General features: G+C 55.0%; 4 protein-coding genes across 4 annotated transcripts; all 4 read left to right on the forward strand.

The window, feature by feature from the left end:
* Positions 1 to 765: 765 nt before the first annotated feature.
* Positions 766 to 7,468, forward strand: MONBRDRAFT_9143 (uncharacterized protein; the record flags this gene model as incomplete). Its single annotated transcript, XM_001746748.1, has 9 exons — positions 766 to 1,017; positions 1,193 to 1,375; positions 1,485 to 2,902; positions 2,999 to 4,443; positions 4,581 to 4,727; positions 4,865 to 5,763; positions 5,853 to 6,344; positions 6,430 to 6,854; positions 6,979 to 7,468. The coding sequence occupies 9 exons, from the start codon at positions 766 to 768 to the stop codon at positions 7,466 to 7,468; spliced, it is 5,751 nt and encodes a 1,916-aa protein (XP_001746800.1).
* A 1,203-nt stretch (positions 7,469 to 8,671) lies between these two features.
* MONBRDRAFT_26386 (uncharacterized protein) lies at positions 8,672 to 13,363 on the forward strand (the record flags this gene model as incomplete). The annotated part of the gene is made up of 9 exons (XM_001746749.1): positions 8,672 to 8,840; positions 8,914 to 8,986; positions 9,072 to 9,202; positions 9,295 to 9,404; positions 9,509 to 9,720; positions 9,923 to 11,969; positions 12,110 to 12,319; positions 12,513 to 12,638; positions 13,061 to 13,363. 9 exons carry the CDS (start codon positions 8,672 to 8,674, stop codon positions 13,361 to 13,363), a joined length of 3,381 nt encoding a protein of 1,126 aa, XP_001746801.1.
* A 1,370-nt stretch (positions 13,364 to 14,733) lies between these two features.
* MONBRDRAFT_37517 (uncharacterized protein) lies at positions 14,734 to 18,100 on the forward strand (the record flags this gene model as incomplete). Its single annotated transcript, XM_001746750.1, has 12 exons — positions 14,734 to 14,887; positions 14,961 to 15,003; positions 15,151 to 15,233; positions 15,324 to 15,460; positions 15,555 to 15,719; positions 15,797 to 15,902; positions 15,993 to 16,100; positions 16,173 to 16,231; positions 16,311 to 16,370; positions 16,803 to 17,183; positions 17,658 to 17,729; positions 18,002 to 18,100. The coding sequence occupies 12 exons, from the start codon at positions 14,734 to 14,736 to the stop codon at positions 18,098 to 18,100; spliced, it is 1,467 nt and encodes a 488-aa protein (XP_001746802.1).
* Positions 18,101 to 19,696: 1,596 nt separating this feature from the next.
* MONBRDRAFT_9146 (uncharacterized protein) lies at positions 19,697 to 20,713 on the forward strand (the record flags this gene model as incomplete). Its single annotated transcript, XM_001746751.1, has 4 exons — positions 19,697 to 19,803; positions 20,245 to 20,321; positions 20,455 to 20,534; positions 20,628 to 20,713. Coding segments are annotated over 4 exons (350 nt in total), but the record flags the coding sequence as incomplete, so codon positions are not given.
* Between the last annotated feature and the right edge of the window lie 125 nt (positions 20,714 to 20,838).

Consider the following 20,838-nt stretch of genomic DNA (forward strand, 5'->3'; position numbering starts at 1 on the left):
AAAAAAAGGGTGATTAAAATGTCAGATTTAAATGTCATCCTTCTCTCTCGTTCTATCTTTCTGTGGGCTGGTTGAAGTATACTTTGAGGGGCATGTGTTTAGAATGTGGTGCCATTTGGTGTTTCGAGAATGTGTGTCCGCAGTTGCGTTGAACGGGAACGAGTCGTGGTTGCGGCTCAACATCTGCATGTGTTGGAATGCTGCCAATGCCAGCGCTCTCACGGCAGCGCTTGGTTTCGGCTTGTGCCCGCCCGTCTGTGGCTGGTTCTTGTTTATTCAAGCATCCTCCATCGCCCTCGGCCTTGGCCTTTCTCTTGTGAGGAGTATTGTCCAGCGTTTTTCGATGGTTGGAGTATAAAGGCGTGCGGTGGCAGGCGACTGACATCTTTCTTGGGACATGATATTTTTTTTTTCTCAACTGGTGAGCATGGCCAAAGCCTGCGTTGCGCCACATGGAATGTCCTTGCGCTGGCTCAAGGACCAATTGAACAAAGACGAGCTGCTCTGCGCTCATCTCAATGATCTCTACCCCTGCGGGTGCCCCCTTGGCTTGATATGACCACCATTTTCTTTGCTCATGATTGCTTCCGCCACCTCGGTCACCCATCTTCCACAGCTGATATCACCCTTTGTCTGCCAGCCACGGCGCAAGGCGACACCCGAAAAAATTGGTTGTAGCAGCCCTAGGACACCTTATCCCGGCCTCGGTGGTGCCATCTCTACACCCGCGTCTAACAACGGGCACCGGCCGCCGCGGCCCGAGCCATGGCGGGCCCCAAGATGCCACCTACCCGTGTAGCTGCCTGGGTCTTGGTTGGCACGCTGTTTTATCTAACCACCGTTGTCCCGGCAAGAGCGACGAGTTCCAGTGCACGGGAGCAACCTTTGGCCATTGTCAACCCCAGCTTTGAGTTTCCCGTCACCACCGCCGCCTCAACCACCATCCTCGGGTGGGCCTCGGACACTAAAACTGGCGTTTATCGCGTGCCGACCACCATGTATCCAGGTGGCTTCCAGGTCAGGCGCGAACCCCCCCCCTTTTTTTCCCGGGCAGATGAAACCAGGCTCGAGACTCGACATCCATCTCACTCTTGACCTTGGTGCCATATACGTGCACAAGTTGCCCCAATGGACCCTTATCATGCCACCGCCAACCTCACTGTAACCAAATTTTCTCCTCGGCTCACCACAGGCTCCGGCTGCTGGGCTCAACATGGCATACATCAGCACGGGAGGCGCCATGACCCAGCAAGTGATGCTGGAAGAGCTATTGCCCGGCTGCATCTATACACTGCGTTTGGTTGTAGGCTGGCGAGCCAATCAAGCCACCTTCCCCACGATGCGCATCCAGCTCTTGGCCAGCCCCTCTGCCCTTGTACGCTCTTGAACCTGCCTGCCATTCCCCGCTCGCGATTCTCCCGCCTTGCCTTGTCACGAGTCGACCACCTACCGTGTGATTGTCCCTCATGACTTGCTGCGACTAGATCCTAGCCAATTGCCTTGTCTTGGAGGATCACTTTGAGCAGGCTGGCACCATGATGGATGTGGCTTGCAGCTTCGATGTCCTCCCCAACTCAACCGTCCTGAGCCAGAACCTGATGATCCGCATGTCCGTTGATGGCGGCTATGCCAATGCGCCACAAGCCAATGTGGATGCGGTGCGCCTCTTGCGCGCGTGCCAGCACCTAACGACAGCCAGCCCCACCACCTTGCTGCCAGGTGGCCTGGGTGGGGACTCGCCTCAAACCGCCACTCCCATCTTGATTGAGGACGACGACGAGCTTGCTAATGACGAAACGACGCCAATGACAGCAACCACAACCGATGAACCCCACACGACTGCTGAGGACGATAGCTGGTTCCTGTCCACCACGGCAGACCCTAGCACGACGGACCTGCTGGAGACCACGGTGGAGGAACTTATCAGTACTACGGCGCCAGATGATGTCGACGGGGCTCCAGCTCCCCTACCTACTCACCCCATTGTCATCGGTTCTGAGATGCCGGGGCTTCTCAACCCCAGCTTTGAGCTACCCGTCCTTCCGCCGGGTGTCGTGGCTCTTTCGCTTGTGCAAGATTGGGCCAGCAGTGGTGATGTCTTCACCTATCGGCCCGATGCAGGCATCCAGCTTGCTGCCACACTTGGCGAGGGATCACAGGTCGCTCTCATGACCGGAAACAGCCGCCTCAAGCAGATTCTCGATACCACACTTCAAGGAAATTTTCGCTATCAACTGACCCTCAACGTCTCTGGATGGCTCGGGCGCACCGCCATGCCGGACGTCTTGGTGCAGCTGGCTACCTCCAGTCCAGCTTATTTGCTGGCCAGCCAACTTTTGACGATGGACGATGCCCAACCCTTGGGCACTCCCGTGCGGGTTAACTTTGACGTACAGGTGCCGCGCCACCACGTGGCCATAGGCAGCCCACTTGCCCTCACCATTACTGCCGGGGATTCCCTCAGCTTTGCGTTTGTGGATGCGATCGAGCTGCGTGGGCTTGCTTGTGATTCGTTTGCTGCTTGCCCATCAGTCGTCACTACCACCACCACATCCACTACATCCTCCACATCGTCCACAACTACCTCAACCTCAACCACCAGCAGCTCCACGTCGACGACAACAACATCCACCAGCACAACAACATCTGTCACGTTGACAACCACATCGACCACCAGCACCACCACAACCTCCACGCTCACAACCACAACCATCACTTCAACCACAACCTCCACCTCAACAACAAGCACTACTTCCACCACTTCAACTACTTCGACCACTTCGACCACTTTGACTACTTCAACCACTTCGACTACTTCAACTAGCTCGACCACTTCGACCACTTCGACTACTTCCACCACCTCAACGACTTCAACGACTTCGACCACAACCACGCTGGCTCCGTAAGTCATCTGCCTTTGGCTACCTGTCTCCCATGTGTCCTGTGTATGACTTCTGGCCTGATGTTGACCATGCCACTCTTGCGTCCGTCTCTCTAGAACCATTGGCCCTTGGTTTGCGGCTCTCAACAACCCCAGCTTCGAGCGCCCCGTCACGCCGCATCTTGAAGGCGCATTCGCCGCACAGGCTACAGGTTGGAGCATTGCGGGTGTGGGTGGCGTCTTCCGCACCCCTGCCGCGGCCTTTCCATCTCAGCCGCCGGTCATGAACGGGGCCCAAACTTTATACCTGGGCCAGGGCGCCTGCATTGAGCAAACACTTGATGAGGTGTACCTGCAGCCGGATACAGCCTATACCATGATGGTGGGCGTTGGCCATCGCAGTGACCGAGCCTCGTTTGCTGGTGTCGAATTACAAATGCTGGCTGCTGATGATAAATCAGTCTTGAGAACGCGTATATTGCTCACGATGGAACCAGGTCACTTTCGCGATGCGCAGCTCAAGTTTGAGCTTCTAGCAAGTGACCTGGACGAAAACTCTCAAGCCGCCACCGAACTGGATACCTTGGCACTACTGGGTCAGGGCCTCACCGTGCGAGCGTGTGCATTGCTCAGTTTTGACCAAGAAGCCCATGTGCTTTTGGACAATGTTCGAGTTTTGATCACACATGTGGGGGCCAGTGCACCCACGCCCCTTCCACCCACGGGCTCGGCCACGACCACAGCGACAACAACGACAACTACGACGACAACTACGACAACGACGACAACAACTACGATAACGACGACTACAACTACAACTACAACTACGACGACGACGACGACGACTCATGAGCCAACCACTTCAGTTGAGCTGTCTGATCTCACCACAACTGACGAATTACTACAGACAACAACTGAAGCCCCCATGGTGACTCCCAGCGAGACCACCACCATCACTACCACGACAAAGGCTCGGACCAGCCCTTCCTCCACGACCGGTGCGGATGGAGCTGGTGGAGCTACTCCCGCGCCATCCTGTCGTCTGGAATGTACGGCAGCCCAAGCTTCTTTTAATTCGCCTGCACCATTGGACCTTGGAGCTACACCCGCTCGGGCCCGCGACGCCGTGGTTGCTGACCTCAATGGGGATGGTGCATTGGACATTGTCACCATTCACAAAGAACAAGACTCGGTGATTGCTTTTGTCAATCAAGGAGGCTTTATGTTTCGACGGCTGGTCGTGGAGACAGCAAACCTGAAGCCTTGGGCGGTTCTTGCACGCAATCAAACGATTCTGGTTGCTTCAAAGTCTGAAGGCGGGCTTGTTCAATACAACCTCGATGCCACTGCCCACAGGGTTGTAGAGCGCCAGCGCACGCCGATGCCTGGCAAGCCGTTAAGCTTGGCCTGGCTGCAGTTTGATGCAGATGGCATAATGGACACTGTGGTTGGTGATCGGGCTGAAGAAGCGCTTTATGTGATTCCTAGCATGCTGGGCGTACCCGTTCAGCTTCCCGTGTCGGTTGATCGTGTCATCAACCTCGCTGTTGGTGACATTAACGGTACGTACTTTTACACGCGGTCACAGTCCTGTCGATCCCATCATGATTAGGAAAATTCTCACGTGTTGTTTGTACGCTTGATCTCTGCCTTGCTCCCTCATCACGATTCGGGCCTTCGATCGCGTGCTGGTGTGTAGAGGACGGCATGGATGACATTCTGGTGGTGGAGCGAAACGGCATCCGTCGCCTGGTCGGCAATCTCGCTTTGCGCAGCTACACCGCAACCACGCTGGTGCAAAACACAGCCGACCAGCTGGTCAACGCGTTTTTGGTTGACATTGATGGTCAGTACCATGGTCGACTTTGGCGCACAGCACAGCGTAGCCTTGTTTATCCCACTGACAAAATGTCCTGCTCCCGTGTACGCTTAAATGCACGGCCTTACTTCTGTTTCTGTCTTGGCTACTGGGCGCCCTATCAGGCGATACCAATCTCGATGCGGTTTGGGTTTCGCAGACAGGCGCGCTATCAATGCTGCGCAATGCCATGACGTCCTCAGGCATTGACGAGATTCTCCTGTACCCTGGCAACAGCCGGTGGAACATCAAGAGCGCGACTGTGGCAGATCTCAGTGCAGACGGCACACCCAACTTCTTTCTTGGACAAGCTGATGGCGATATCATCCATCTAACCCAGATTGGCACGATTATCTTCGACCGTGTGGGCAAGACCAGCGGAGCTGGTGAGCGGCTGGAATCTTTCCACCTCGCCGATCTTGATGGGGATGGTGACTTGGACTTGCTCACGACATCACGTGACGCCGGAGTGTTGGTGCACGTGAGTAGCTGCTGCGATGCCGGCAACGTCTTTCCGACGCTGGCGAGCTCCACCACTACCAAAGCGCCGACTGCGGCCCCCGTGAGCACGACTGTCGCCACCTCTTTCACCACCAAGACCCCGACGACCGGCGATTTGCCAGCGACCACAACGTCAGAGGTCATGACCACCACTCCGACTGCAAGTGACGGGTGCGAGGAAACTTGGCAATTCTTCTTGGATGCCGGTGTCGCGGGACAGTCTAAACTAGTCGGCAATTGGACTGAGGTTGAGGCCGTCGAGGCTGTGGGAGACACGTATTACCAGGCACCTGGCCGCTTTGCACCCAATTTGTATGCAGACTTCATCCTCACCTACATGCCTGTGGGCTACTATCACTTGGCAGCTTCTCATCAGGCAGCGGTCGCTCACAGCTCGGGGGCCAGCTGGCAGCTGTGGCGAAACGATGCCCGCGTGACCACTCAGACTATCAACCAGCAGATGAACCCTTCTCCCGATGGCTTTGTTCCTCTGGATGAGATGGGTGTTGTTTACGTCGATGGCGTGTCAACATTGGCCCTCCGCCTGTCAACGCTCTATTCAGCCCCAGGCTTGGTGGTGGCCGATGCAGTACGCATGACGCATTGTGACAGCTTTGTCCCTGTCACGACGAGCACCATCACCACGGTGCCTGTGGTTACCACAACGCCAACGTCAGCAGCGACGACTGCAACAACCACGACAACCACGACGACCACGACCACGACCACGACAACAACAACTACTACGACAACAACTACAACAACTACAACTACAACTACAACTACAACCACAACCACAACGACCACATCCGAAAGCGTAGATGCGTAAGTTGGCTGTATCATGCTCGAGTCCCTGCTTTAACAATGGAGTTGTACACTTCAAATTTGCAACCAGCCTTTGATCGCTCATTCGTGTGCGCGGGCCTGTCTGCTGACTCACACATGCGCTCGCTTCTGGGATTTAGTGCGGGCTTTGCCTACGACACCATGGCTGTGATACCCGGGTCCTTGCCTCGGCCCAGCCTGAGTGCCTACGGTGCTGTCATTGTGCGCCTCAATTGCGGTGGCAGTCGATACATCGATCCAGCCGGGAACACGTGGCAGGTAAAGACTTGACTCGGGTGGACTGACGCACCATCGGCTTTTGGGAAAGGATTCGAATCGCTCACAACTTTTGCTGGGACGCTAGTCGGATGGTCTGTTTAATGGAGGCTTGGAAGCTGTCTCGCCGAGCCAAGCGATTGCACGCACGGTCAACGATGAATTGTATTGGACGGAGCGGTGGCGGAGTGGCCAGGATGGGCCCCTCGTGTATGAGATCCCGGTTCCAACGGCCGGCCTGTACCACGTGCGTTTACATTTTGCCGAAACCTATGCCCCACATACAAACATGGGCGACCGGGTATTCGATGTGCTTCTAGAAAATGCCATTGCTCTCGACGATTTTGACATGCTTGTCGAGACCACGACGACATCGGCTATTCTACGCTCCTTTTCGGTGGTGGTGCTGGATGGCGCTTTGACGTTGACCCTCTCACCCATCGTGGACAACACGAAAATCAACGGCATTGAGGTGTACGCAGATATCAACATCAACACTGGGGGCGGCGTGAGGTGAGTGCTGCGATGTCATGTACATCTCTTGCTCGCAAACACCAGTGTGCATCGAGCGGTGGCGTAGCTCATGTTGCGCTGTGGTGGGTGTGACAATCTTGCTTTTGTGGGGGGGGACCCGTAGCTCGACGGCAGGACCTGGCGCATCGGCCGGCCCCGTTATCCACCGGATCAATTGCGGTGGCTCGGCCTTTGTACACACGGACGGCAACCTGTGGGGTGCGGACAATTACTTTTCAAATAGCGGTGGCTTTTATCAGATTTCCACCGCTGTGGCGGGCCATACCAACACCATGTACCAATCAGAACGCTATGGCGCCGTCGGAGGCGCAACCCTCAAGTATGACCTGCCCTTGCCGGCCGGCGAGTACATTGTTCGACTGCATTTCGCCGAAATCTTTGCAACGGCTGTGGGTGAGCGAGTCTTTGGTGTCAAGGTCCAGGGTACGGTCCTCATGGAAGCCCTAGACCTCGTGGCCGTGGCGGGACCATTGGTACCCTTTGTGCTGGAACATCGCCTCAACGTAACAAGCACCTCGCTGCGCGTCCGTTTGATGGCGGGTGAGGCAGAGAACCCCAAGATCAATGGTATCGAGGTCTTTGCCGTGGCGTGAGTAGTGGGGCTGGGCCCTCTTTGGCGGCACCTCACTGCCATCCGCATTTCCTCCCGAGGGAAGACTGAGGTCACGTCCACCTATGTATAATCAAGTTATGCTACCGCTGTCTGCAGCTGCAAATTGAACTGTTTATCAGCAGAGTGAAGGCGGAGGGAATATGGCAGGCTGAAACAAGAAGCCTTCCGCTGAAATCCGCACGTCGGCGATCAATAAATCTTACCAAAGACCCAGTCTGCCTGTCTACTTTGAGTAGCTAGCAGCTTGTTCAGGGAGCACGCGGGCAGAAGGCGAGGCGACTCTGACGAGGGATCAAACCCGTTCCGTCAAAAACACAATCAAAGGGTCAATTGTTGCTGGAAACGATTTCACCAAGGCTCAGCCTCTGAATATCCACCCAACGGTGGACTACCACGTCTCAACATTGATCTCAAAATGGTGGTTTGTCTTGTTCCAGCTATGAATGCGTTGAACTGCCCTGCTTGAGGGTGGCATGGAATTGTTCTGCAGGGCGTGTGGGAGCGGGCCAATCAATAAGCGGAATTGGCACAACCGGGGTCCTTGGTGCGGATAAAACCCCAGAGCGAGGCTGTAGGCAGTACCCACCTTCGGTAGCCTTGCGAGCGGCGGCACGCGTGCTACGAAAATAGATGTTCTCGTGCGGCTTGCGCAAAAAGACTTGCTACCATACGGGCACAAAGCAGCGGTGTCAGCCTCTCCGGCAAGCCGAAGCAGAGCATTGCAACCGCAGCACAGGCACACCGATCACTCGCTCATTTCCAAACTCTCACAAACACACACACGCACACAAACACAAACACACACACACAACACACACATGAGCAAACAGGCTGGTCCTCGAATGCAGCCCCTTACCCGCTGGTCAGTCAGGTTATCAAGCTCGTAGAGCGCCGTTTCCAAGAGCTCGCGCCGGGTGCTCACCACCGAGGTGGTGGCGCCAGTTGACTCGCTCATGCTGACTTGAGATTGGAGGATGGGCGTAGTTGAAAATACAGGGTGTGGGATTTGTCATCCTTTATCGTTTTGAAATGGATGTGGACTGAAAAGTGCAGTGTGGAATGATTCAGAATTTGAATCGTCTGACAATCGCAACAAGCCACACATTTTGAGCTCTTGAACCGTTGGTCTTGAGGATCCACACACATCTGTGTAAACCTCTGCCATTGGCTTGCGGCCACCTCTATGGACTTTTCAGACTGGGGCTCACTCTCTGCCCTTGCATTTGCTTGCATTTCTCTCTCTCTCTCTCTCTCTCTCTCTCTCTCTCTCTCTCATATATCGGAGAGCAGCGCGCCAACGGCAGCGCCAACGGCAGCGCCATCGATCCCGCACCAACTTGGAACACTCACTTGTTGACGGTGAACGGTAGCCGCGTCCCTCCTCACGTGGCGCCATGTGGGCCGTCCTCGCGATGGTGTTGGTAGCCACCAGCACCTCGGTTCAGGCCAAGACCTTGACTTGGGTTGGCAACACCCTCTCCCTGAGCGCCGACTACAAGTACGTCTCGTGCGCTCGCCGGTGCGCATTGAGCCAGGCATAAGGGTACGCTGATCAGCCTCATGTTGCGTGATGACGTCTATAGTTGGGATATGCCTCCCTCCAGCGGCGTACAGGCATTGAATCTCAGCACAGCCGAAGACTACGTGCTCACGGTGGACGGCGCGATCGAGACCAAAACCGTCATGTTTCCGTCCTCGGGCCGCCTCGTCTTTGGTACGCATGCCACCCCTCACGCGCACAGAAAAAAGTTTTTTTACGCCTGCCCCACCACCTTGCTGAACCGTTGATTCGCCCATCTCTGACAGGAAACACGGGTGGTTTCAATTTTGCTACCACACCCAATGGTCAAACCACCAGCACGTTTCAAACCCCCAACGCCACTGATCCTGGCTGGTCCTTTACCTGCTCTAACAACGTTCGTCCTTTCGCCTCGGTTTGCCGGCCCAAAAAAACACCTCCGCCTTGCATCCCAATGCTCCACCTGCCTTAACCATCCTGCCGCGCCGTACCCGATTGCAGTGGGCCTCGTCGGGTTCTGCGTCAGTCCCCTGCGACACGGACATTGTGTCCCTTTCCGCAGGCGCATCCTATTACTTTGTGGCCGACCCGCGCTTTTCAGCCCTTCCCGTGCAGCGCATCGAAGTTGATGACATGCGTCTCGACTCGCTGGTGAGCCAGCCCGGGATTGCCGGTAACATTGCCAACCGCATGGAGATCAACACAAACAATTGGTACGTCAGGCGACCGCCACCATCTCCTTCTGTCCTTCTCTTTCTCTTGGTTTTTTTTTTTTCCGGGTTTATTTGTGTGCTTCGAGCTGTTTGGGCTGGTTGGATTCAGTGCATGTTACAAGCTTGCTCGCTTTCTATGCTTTGCTCTTTGAGCCCTTCAACCTCACTCACGCGTCTGCACACCCCCGCCCCTCCTGACCAGCCTCCTCAAGGGTGGCGATGAGCAGTGCATTTGTCTGGACACGTGCAGTGATGACACGACCCAGGTGTCTCGCTTCCTCACGGCTCTTGGTCGTGCTGCCGACGACGTTCTTTCCAACCTGGCCACTGAAGCTAGCAACAACTATGCCATGACTTTTGACATTAACGCCATTACCCATGGCTACAGCCCAGCCCAGTTGGCTTTGTCGAGCCTGACTTCGGACGACCGCCTCATCTCGCATTTTGAGCATGCTCTGACTGCCTTTCTCAACGCCTCGGACGTCTCGCAGAGCTCCATGTCGATTGACAGCAGCACCTTGCTATGGTCCTCTCGCGTCAAGGCCATGAGTGCACGCCTACAGAACATCAACGGCGACCGGGTCCCCACCGCCCTCACCGTTACGTCTTCCCAGCTCGGCCTAGCTTCTGCTTTTCCCTTGGTGGCGGGTTTTGAATTGGCCGCCTACCAAGCCACCGCGGCTGCCCTCTCCGCTCGCGCCCTGAGCGTGGCCGTTGATGCTGCCACTACCGACTGTGCCACCGGTATCCGGGACAAGTGCAGCACCATTGTGGACCACCTCATTACCCTACTCGTGTTCTTGGACGATGCCGAGTTCGCCCTCAAGGAAGCATGCCCGAGCGGCGTGTGCGGTGACATGGCCGATATCCTCAACTCTCTCAAAGGCAGCGATGTCAGCAAGTTTGGCTGGCTCCTCCCCGGCCACGTTTTCCATGACATGGCCTTTGGTATCGCTTCTGATCTGGCTGATGCGGTCTTGCCCATCACCTTTTACAACATCTTGCTGGCCGGTGCTACCAACGCCGGCACTCAGGTGGCGGCCTACTCTGACCTCCTGCCGATTGTCAAGTTTGCCGAGGCGCCCACCTTTGACGTGGGTGCTGGCATTCCGATTCACATGATGCGCCACATGATCAACCAGTACAACGCTGAACCACTGCTGCACTTTGTGGATCTCTACGTGCGTGGCACGCAACCCGTGGTTCGGCCCGTGCATCTCAGCCTGGAGATTGCCCGCCGCAATCGACGCGATCTTCTTGACATTTACTCTGCCCAGTTGACGATGGACTACATTGCCACTTGTGCGTCCGAGGCCGATTGCTCCTTCAGTGCCTCCGACACCCTCCTCTTTACCCAATTTGAGCAGCGCATCAACTCGGCCGTTCTCAAGTATGCAGCTGGTGGCAACATTCAATACCACCCCTGCTTTACCCCGGCTTCATTCTTGGCGCCAGAAGATGGCAGCTGGGATTACGATTGTGTCGAATCCACTGCCGTTGAATGGGCAGTGAGCCACTGTCGCTGGGCACCCTGCTATCCAGCCCCTGAAGCCGACATTGCTGACTTTATCTTTGAGATTATCAAGTGTGACAACGATGGGCCCAAACCCGACGGCACTTGCTACGTGAACAACACGGCAGCCAGTGGTGCGGCCGGCGTGCATGCCGCTGCCGCGTATCAGACCGCACTGGCCCGCGCCGCGAATTACATCTCCACAATGAGTACCTCCTCCACCAGCTCCACCTCGTCGACCTCCTCGACCTCCTCCACCAGCTCCACCTCGTCGACCTCTTCCACCTCCTCCACCTCCTCCACCTCTTCCACCTCTTCCACCAGCTCCACCTCTTCCACCTCTTCCACCAGCTCCACCTCTTGGCTGCTGACCACCGAGGCCTCTGGTGCTAGCACGGCGGCGTCGAGCGGGTCGGCATCTTCTAGCCAAGATCATGTGCCGCTCATTGTGGGTTGCACGTGTGCCGTAGTAGTGGTATGTGCTGCCATGGGTTTGGCCGCTTACATGCGACGCACCCGCCCCACCAATGAGAGTGATACCGAGCGTCAAGCTGATGCAGGCAGCAGGACCCGAGACATGGTGGCCTTTCAGAACCCGCTTTACGACACCCAGAAGAACGGTGCCCCTGCCGACGATCCACTCTACAGCGACAATGCTTATGACTTTGCTGCTGACGCGGGGGATGGCTTTGACCACTACATGGAGCCAAATGATTTTTCTGGCGACTATTTGAACGTCAATGTTGACAATGACGATGTTGACGATAATGACACGTTTGCCTAGGCTCAGCGTCGCCACAGTTCATCAAGCCACAGTTGCTTGCTCGGTCATCAATCGATTGCCCATCAGTTTTTCTTGCGTCAAACTTATTGTAGTGTCAGGCCCATGACCTAAGTCAGGAATTGGGTGGGGTTTGCTGCATTCACACTCAAGTCGCGCTCACTCAAACACACACACACACACACACTCCCTCTCCCTCTCCCCCCCTCTCTCTCTCTCTCTCTCTCTCTCTCTCTCTCTCTCTCTCTCTCTCCGCTTTCTCTCCCTGTCACATGACGATAGGGTTGCTCGGTGCAGCAGGAGATGTGATCCTGTCAATGCTCACGTTGCATCGAGTTGATGTTGTGAAAGCAGATCATACTCTTGGAGAAAATGTTCAATTAGACAAAGACCTTGGCCGCGGGTTTTTTGATAATCGCGAGTCAAACACCGGCACGCGGTGCCCGATGCAAGACGATAACACAGCTGAACATGCGCCTCACATGTGATAACGGATAGCTAAGGCACAGCAGTGGTGCGCGGGTCCTAGAGAATGGTGCAACAGCAGAAGGCATATTGGTTGCCTTCCTTATCCTCGCAAACTACAATGTGCAATCCGGACGAGGCGGATCGGCAGTCAGCAAGGTGAGTCGTTGTGGAATAGCAGTTGCGAGATGCCAGCGTCGGGCGGCGCCTTGCTGTTTTAACAAGCCAGTGAGAACAAACAACACATACCGCACTCAGGACTCAAGGCTTGCAAGGTGTTTTGAAGGGTCGCGATGGGCCGGCCATTGACAAATCCGGTGGCACTGGAACGCGCCGCGACACTTTTGGTAGTTGACTTGTTGGCTGGTGGCATTATGCTGGGCGTCCGGTGGTATTTTCCAAAAAAAAGCTGTTTCAGTCAGCGACAAAGCACACTTGAGCGAAGCTGGGAATGGAAACAGAGGCTCGATGGCTTGTGAGCGGCTGCGGGGAGTAAAGAAAAATGAATTGAGCATCGCAGCCATCAAACATGTCGAGTGGGTGCATGGTCAATCTTCTTTTTCTGGGGTGACACATGTAAGCTGCACGTTGCTGTCGAAGGTGGCGGTCCCACTATGAAGAAACTCTTTTATCGAGATTCCCGACCTACGTTTGAGGAGCGTGCTCACCTGGCAAGGACAAGCCATCTGATCCCAAGCAGAGAAGAGGCCCAGGCTCGACACTGCCATTCGCGACGGCTCCAGCAAATGCTCGAAAGAAATTTGAATATGTCAGACAGACCCATTTTCTTTGTTTGCTTGTGTGTGTGTCTCTCTCTCTCTCTCGCTCTCTCTCTCTCGCTCTCTCTCTCAAACTCTCGCTTTTTCTCTCGCTGCATGTCTTGATTTTTGCTTGGCGAATGGGCAGCCTGCAATATCAAAGTGAACAACTGTCAATTAGGATGTAAACCAAGCAGTTGTATGAACAAGGGTGGCTTGAAACAACGCGAGGAGAGGGAAGATGGCGCACGGCGCCCAGGGAGCTCAATATCGACACGGCCTGGTCTACTCCTCCGGCAAGAGCAGCAATTGGTCTGCTCAAGGAGACCTTTGTGATTCCAAGGGCTCGGGTGCTGCCGGACTGTAGGATCAGATCGGCTACTGAATGGTGCAGCAAAAGCAGCCGCCGCGATCGCCCCACACTACGACGAACAAATGAACACGTCAAAAGGAGAGAAATATCAAAGACAGGGCAGAGCGACACCAACTCAACGGTGAGGGCAGATCACACGTGTGCAATAAAGCAATAAAAAACAAGGTACAACGCCATAAAATGTCACAGGTGACGCCCAGGTGGGTGTTGGCTGGGGGCAACACCATAAAAAACGGGCGCATGCACGCTTGGGGCCGAACGAGCTTCGACTAGCAGTCGAGGAGCCAGTTTTGCAACAACACCATGGTAGCCGCCTCTGATGCTGCCACGGCCGACTCACCGCAGTCGCTCTGAAGAGGCGCGGTGGCAATGAGGGGGCGGCCGCCGACGAGAATGGTACTGCTGCCGCCTTGAGGGGTGCTTTGGGCTTGGCCTTGCTTGGTTTCAGGCATGCTGTTGGTCTGTCGACAATATAGTAGCAATAATCAGGCTCGGCTTTGGTATACAGGAAATGATTCAGTCTGGGTCGAGACGTAAAATGCCACTCCCACACTGACCAAAGGTGTCAGTAGGCTTGATGCACAACCTCACAGTGGACACTTGAGCAAAATGGCTTCGCAACGGGTGCAAGCGACACTCGCTGTCTGATGGCGACACGTTCAGCATCCGACCACAACCCCGGCGAGGGTGGGGTGGAGATGCTGCAGCGTTGATCATCATCTGCACCGAGTTGGTCTCCCTTGCGCACGAAACTGGGGACGACTGAGCCCTCGCCATGGCCACCATCACCATCGCAGCCACTGCGTTTTGATCCCCAGCCAAGGATTGCTTGCCAGCACCACAACAGCTCGCGCCCTGCACATGAAAGGAGATGAGAGGACACGAAACACCCATCTACACACACACTCACACATACACACGCCGGGTTTACGCATTACGATCCCTGGATGTGCCCAGTGCCCTCCACCTCGTCCTGATGAGCATTGAGCATGTCTCGCGTTTACGTGTGTCGTGATCGCATCCGCGACTGGATGCAGTGTAAACAACATGTGTTGGTACTGTTGTCTGACAAGTTGAAGTTGTCAGATAATTTGAAGAAACACCACGACTTCAATTCAGCAAGATGGCGGCGATGTGCGCGCCGACGTTTGAGGATGTCCAGGCGGCTCAGACACGGATTGCCGGGAAAGCACACGTGACGCCCGTATTGACCTCGCAACAGATGGACCGCAGAGCTGGTTTACAGTTGCACTTCAAGTGCGAGACCTTTCAAAAAGGTATGCCTTCCAATTCCTGCGCTGTGCTGCTGGTGTCCTGAATCATCTCAGACTCAAGCGTTGGTGTGGTTAGGGGGCTCCTTCAAGATCCGCGGCGCCCTCAACGCCATCTCAAAGTAGGATCCACACAGACACACATCCTGTCACATAACACATTTTCTGGCAACTGCCTCCTTGCCGACGCATCACCGCACCGCACCGTGTCGGAATGCTTTTAGCACTACCTAACCTTGGTGCCCGATGACAATGGATGTGGGTCACAGGCTGCCAGATGATGTGCGCGACGTGGTAACGCACAGCAGTGGCAACCATGCACAGGCCGTGGCTTTGGCCTGCCAACTCACCGGTGCGCCCGTTGTTCTCGCGCCGCCCGCTCCCACAAGCATCCACCTCTGCGCTACTTCACCCGACTCACGCTCTTTGTGAACGTGCGCAGGACGAAATGCGCACATCGTCATGCCGGACAATGCCCCCGCGGTCAAGCGCGCGGCCGTCGTGGACTATGGCGCTCGCGTTATTACGTGCGAGTCCACACAGCCCGCTCGAGAAGCTGCTGCTGAAGCCACCCGGGCGGTTGGTTCCGCCTCCTTCTGCCACCCGCACCTGCTTTGAAGCGGGCAAGCACTCAACTCGCCTCTCGCGCGATCCATGTTGACCCGTGGCATAGGCGCTGCCCAAGAGTGCGCTGATCCCCCCCTACGACCATTGCGACGTCATTGCTGGCCAAGGTACCATGGCCCTGGAGCTGCTGGAGCAAGTTCCAGGCCTTGATGCCCTGATCGTTCCCATCGGTGGCGGTGGCATGCTAGCGGGCATCTGCTTGGCAGCCAAGGTTGGAAGCTCGCTCGTTCGCATGGGACCAGTGTTGGATCAATGTACCCCCTTCTGAGCGTCCTCAACCGTGTATAGGGGATCCGACCCGACATCAAAGTCATCGCGGCAGAGCCAGCCAGAGCCGATGACTGCTATCAGTCCATTCGCGATCAACAGCATGTTCTGCTCAAAACCTACCCAGGTGTGTGTACCGCCTCCCTGACCCTGCCCTGGGCCCTGCATAAGCGTCCACGGCAGAGTAAGCCCCTTTGCATGTGTACTATGGCACTAGATACGGTTGCGGATGGCCTGCGCACCAGCATGGGCAACTTGAACTGGCCCATCATTCGGGATCACGTAGACAAGGTCTTCACGGTGTCGGAACATGACATTATCCAAGGTACAGCGGGCTAAGTCGGCCAAAGTATCATGACACTTTCGGCAGCGTATCTCACTGCTTCTCTCCTAACAGGTCAACGCTTGGTGATGGAACGCATGAAGGTGGTCATCGAACCCAGCGCTGGTGTGCCGGTACGTGCATGGCTGGCCCGGTTTGCATTGCGATTGCTGCAACTCATGGTACATCTCCCCGCGCCTCGCTCTGTCACAGGTGGCCGTGGCAATGTCTGATGAGTTTCGGGCCTTTGCGGAATCCCACAAGCTGCGCTCGGTGGGCGTCATTCTCTGCGGCGGTAACCAGGATCTTGATCGTCTCCCCTGGGTTGTGAATCCCAACTGGTGACCACGCGGGCTTGTCCACTCAAATTGAGAACAGCTGAGATGCCAAAAAAAAAAAAAAAAAAGCAAACATTCCCTAACCTCGAGCTGCAGCCCCTATCGACTCATCAAGTGAAAGCGCAAAAACAAGAAAAAAAAATAACATTGGTGTATCGACAGCTGCAGGATTCGAACCTACGCGGGGAGACCCCATTTGATTTCGAGTCAAACGCCTTAACCACTCGGCCAAGCTGTCCAGTCAATATGAAGTGAGATAGATAAAATAGACATATGTATGTAGTCGTGAGCTTTGCTTTTTGGTTTGCTTTTTTTTGATGTTGTTGTTGTTGTTCTCTCTTATTTTGCTTTGTTCAACACCGGCCAGATGATGCGTCTGCTGAGCGGCGTACTCCTGGTTGTCGCCGCTGTGGCTGCCACCGATGGGAACAAGCCCAGGATCTGGAACGATGGCGATGGTAACATCCACATCAACAGTTCTCAGACTGGCTCTACTAACTCGCGCGTGTTCATCAATGGGGTCGATGTCGTGCAAGAACTGATCGAACTGCAACAGATGTACGAACAGTATGCCTCCACATTGCTTCCCCGCGTCGATTATACCGGTAATCTCGGTTGTACCGATGCCATGGTGGCTACCAATGTCACCCACTTGGTGGGCAACATCGAGCTCGCCAACTGTGGTGGGCTACAGGACCTGCAGGGCCTTCAATCCCTCGTGAGCGTGTCCGGCAATGTCCGCATTCATGTACGTTGCGCCGGTGACTAGATGTCTGCACGTCTCGATACTTGACAGTATCCCCATCTGCCCATCTACCTGAGCCCTCTCACGCGTTATGACATGTGGACTTGATGCTTTTGGTACGACTCGCAGAATACTGGCGCGCTCACAAGCTTGAGTGGCCTGGATCGCCTGACCTATATCGGTGGCCAGCTTTCTCTCGAAGTGCGTTGACCGGTTGTGCCGGCTTGCGAACGTGGGCGCTGTGCGACTGATTAACTGTTGTTTATATAGAACAATGGAGCGCTAGCCTCGCTCGAAGGGCTTGGCAGCCTGCGAACGATTGGTAGCAATCTGTACATTGCTGTGCGTTCCTGGATGCTGAGATCTGAGTGGTCTTGACCGTTGCACACCTGCAGCTAAAGTTTGTTTGAAAGAAGACATCGATTTCGAGGAGCACAGCTTATCGACGCCACTTGCATGCTTGGTGGTTGCTTGCAGAGCCTCGGTGCCTTGGAAAATGTGGATGCACTGGGCAGTCTGACCGTCGTGGGTGGCTACGTCTCGATCAAGGTATGTCAGCGGGCACGGCCTGGTGTCCAGCCACCTCCATTCACCTGGCGCTTGGGTGTGCTCATTGTCCTCTTCTTCGTGCCTTAGTCAAATGGCAAGCTGGTGAGCGTCGAGGGCCTCTACAATCTTGCCTCTGTGGGTTCTTACTTTGGGCTCTGCGCCAACCCTGTCCTGGCTTTGACGGCAACGGTACTTGGCGAGCTTGGGGGGCTTGGTCAGCCGGACGATGCTTGTCAGGCATTGACATCGTCAAACTGTCCGTGTTAACCCAGCGATGCCGCAACTTACCTTCTACCCTTCGTGCCGTCGTGATCGCACTCCGAAAACACACCTCTTGTGCTGGCGACGTGGCCTATTGTGGCGTAATTTAGTTCTCTGCATCACCCTTGAACCGCTCGCTCCTGTGCATTGTGTGCGCGCCGTGGACAAGAACAAAAAAAAAACATCATTTTGCTACTATTACTCTGTGCAAGCACAGACATCGCCAGCAAAAACGACAGCTGCAGGATTCGAACCTACGCGGGGAGACCCCATTTGATTTCTAGTCAAACGCCTTAACCACTCGGCCAAGCTGTCATGTTTTGTTAACTGCAAAGTGGGGAGCATAACATCTTATAAAACGTATGCATGTTATGTTACGCTGTATTTGTCAGATAACCGTTTCAATTTTCAAGGGAGGGAACCATCAATTTTCGCACAATTTCGTGTTATTTTCTGTTTTCGTTTTTGATATTATCTTGATTGAAATCTCGTGCTCCGTGCTTGCTTTGAACCAGTTGGCGGTGGTGATTTCCCGTCACCCTTGGTCCTTGGTTTGCAACCCCGTCCTGTGCGATTATGTGTTTTTTTACTGTCGACGTCGTTGATGCATTCTGCTAAACTGTGATGCAAGTCGTGAAGCATCTGCTGACGGGCTCAAAAGGTCAGAGATCTTCGAACATGTCATAACATTTTACACCCAGATCCCTGCCGCATGCGATACTCTGGCGCGACGCTCTAGAGGCCCCTCCTCCACCTAGCGTTCGCAAACTACATCGTGGACATGGCGATGGGCTACGAGGGCTTGCTGGCGCGATTCTGTGCCCGACGACGATGCGATACTCAGGGTTTTTTTTTTGTGCCGTCATATGTACATACAAACGGGAATCATCTCAAGACAGCTTGGCGACCACGTTATTTCACGAGTAGACACACGGTTGCGTGTTCAAGGGGGAGCAAGGAGGACCAACCCCAATTGGCAAGCCCTCAAGTAGTCAACCAACGAGCATGCCTTGTCTTGCCTTCACTTACTCATTGCCCCATAGGCGAACCTATGGGCAAAGTGAAGAATCTGACATGCCGACAAACGAGACATTCGGCAATCTTTCGATATCGAAAGTCGATGCCAACCTGATCGATGAGCACGATCGCGGCTGTGGCCTTCTGGCAAGGATTGGATGTGTCTTTGGACCAACTCCCAAGTCAAGAGGAAAAAAAAAAAAAAAAACCAACGCTTTTGGAAGCAAAAACGACAGCTGCAGGATTCGAACCTACGCGGGGAGACCCCATTTGATTTCTAGTCAAACGCCTTAACCACTCGGCCAAGCTGTCCAGTCAACCATATTTGGATACAAATGCGTCACAAAATATAGTATATATATAACATTTTATTCCCATCACCCAACAAAGGTCCTCCGATCACACGCATGGAGTCTTTCAAAGTGTAGCGCCGGTCACATAATGGGTGCCTTGCGTATGCCATCCACGATCACGTGTACCTTGCAGCTTGTCACCTCCACACGCGTCGTCCCCCCACATCACCACCCTTACTTCTCCTTTACGTGTGTGTTTGACGTTTTGACCTCTGAATCCAGTGAGAGAGAGAAAAGAGAGAGAGGAGAGAGAGAGTGTGTGTGTGGCAGTTCACATGGCGAGCTCGACCCCGTTTTCACCTTGTGAACAAAAGAACTAGGATACGACCGCTCAACATGGCAGCCGACGGTCAACAGGATTATGTGGTGGCCGCGCCTCGCGCCAAACTGCAGAAAAAGGCTACCCTTGTGCTCGAAGATGGCACTCGCTTCAACGGCTACAGGTTGGTCTCGCCCGCCCAGTCGCCGCCACTTTTGCGGCTGCCATCGACCCCCAATGTCCCTCAAACCCGCACGTGTCACACACACACACACACATGTCAACAAGCTCTTGCTCAATACCTCTCTCTCTCTCTCTCACAAAAGATGAGAGAGAGAGAGAGAGAGAGAGAGAGAGAGGGGCAGGCGAGCTCAAGGCTCTGTGCTTGTGGCCATGAGGTCATGAAAAGCTACACATCGCCCAGAGATGCACGTGTGCCTCTGGGCGGGTCTGACTGGGCTGGGTTGTGCTTGGGGTGGAGGAGGGTGGGGCTGCCGTTTGAATTTGGAAAAGGGTTCCAACAGAGCTCCAACCTGCCCCAAACCATGACCCACAACAATCACACGGCACAAAAGGCTCGGTGCTTGTGCCTGCCCTGATGACGCCTCCCTGCCCTTGTGCATAGCTTCGGTGCCCCCGTCAGCGTCGTGGGCGAGACCGTCTTCCAAACCGGCATGGTGGGCTACCCTGAATCACTCACCGGTACGGCCCCTTGCGGTTCAAGTTGCCTGACACTACAGAGAGCCAGCCAAAACGGCTGGACATGATGTGCCCACACGTTGTTGTCACAACCACTCATCCTTGATATCGTCCTTGCTTTCCTGGCATGCTTCAGATCCCTCGTACACCCGCCAGCTCCTCTGCCTGACCTTCCCTATGATTGGCAACTACGGTGTTCCCGATCGCCAAGTCAAGGTTAGACCGCCACGTTCGTCATTGTCATCACACAAACGCTGCACACGCGCGCGGTGGCTCTGGCTAACCCCTCTATTACGGGGTGCACTGTAGGATGCTTTTGGGTTGCCAGCTTTCTTCGAGTCGGACCGCATCCACGCTGCTGCTCTCATCGTTGATGACCTCACCGAGGACTACAGGTACCCACATCCCCGAGCCGATCCCCGTACATTGAACCCAACAGAGGCAAACCATCACTTACGTTGCATGCTGCACGATGACACGGTCCTCTTAGCCACTGGAATGCGGCCAGTCTCTCTCCGCG

Source organism: Monosiga brevicollis, genomic scaffold (assembly GCF_000002865.3).
Source record: "Monosiga brevicollis MX1 MONBRscaffold_14 genomic scaffold, whole genome shotgun sequence".
Lineage (NCBI taxonomy): Eukaryota > Choanoflagellata > Craspedida > Salpingoecidae > Monosiga > Monosiga brevicollis.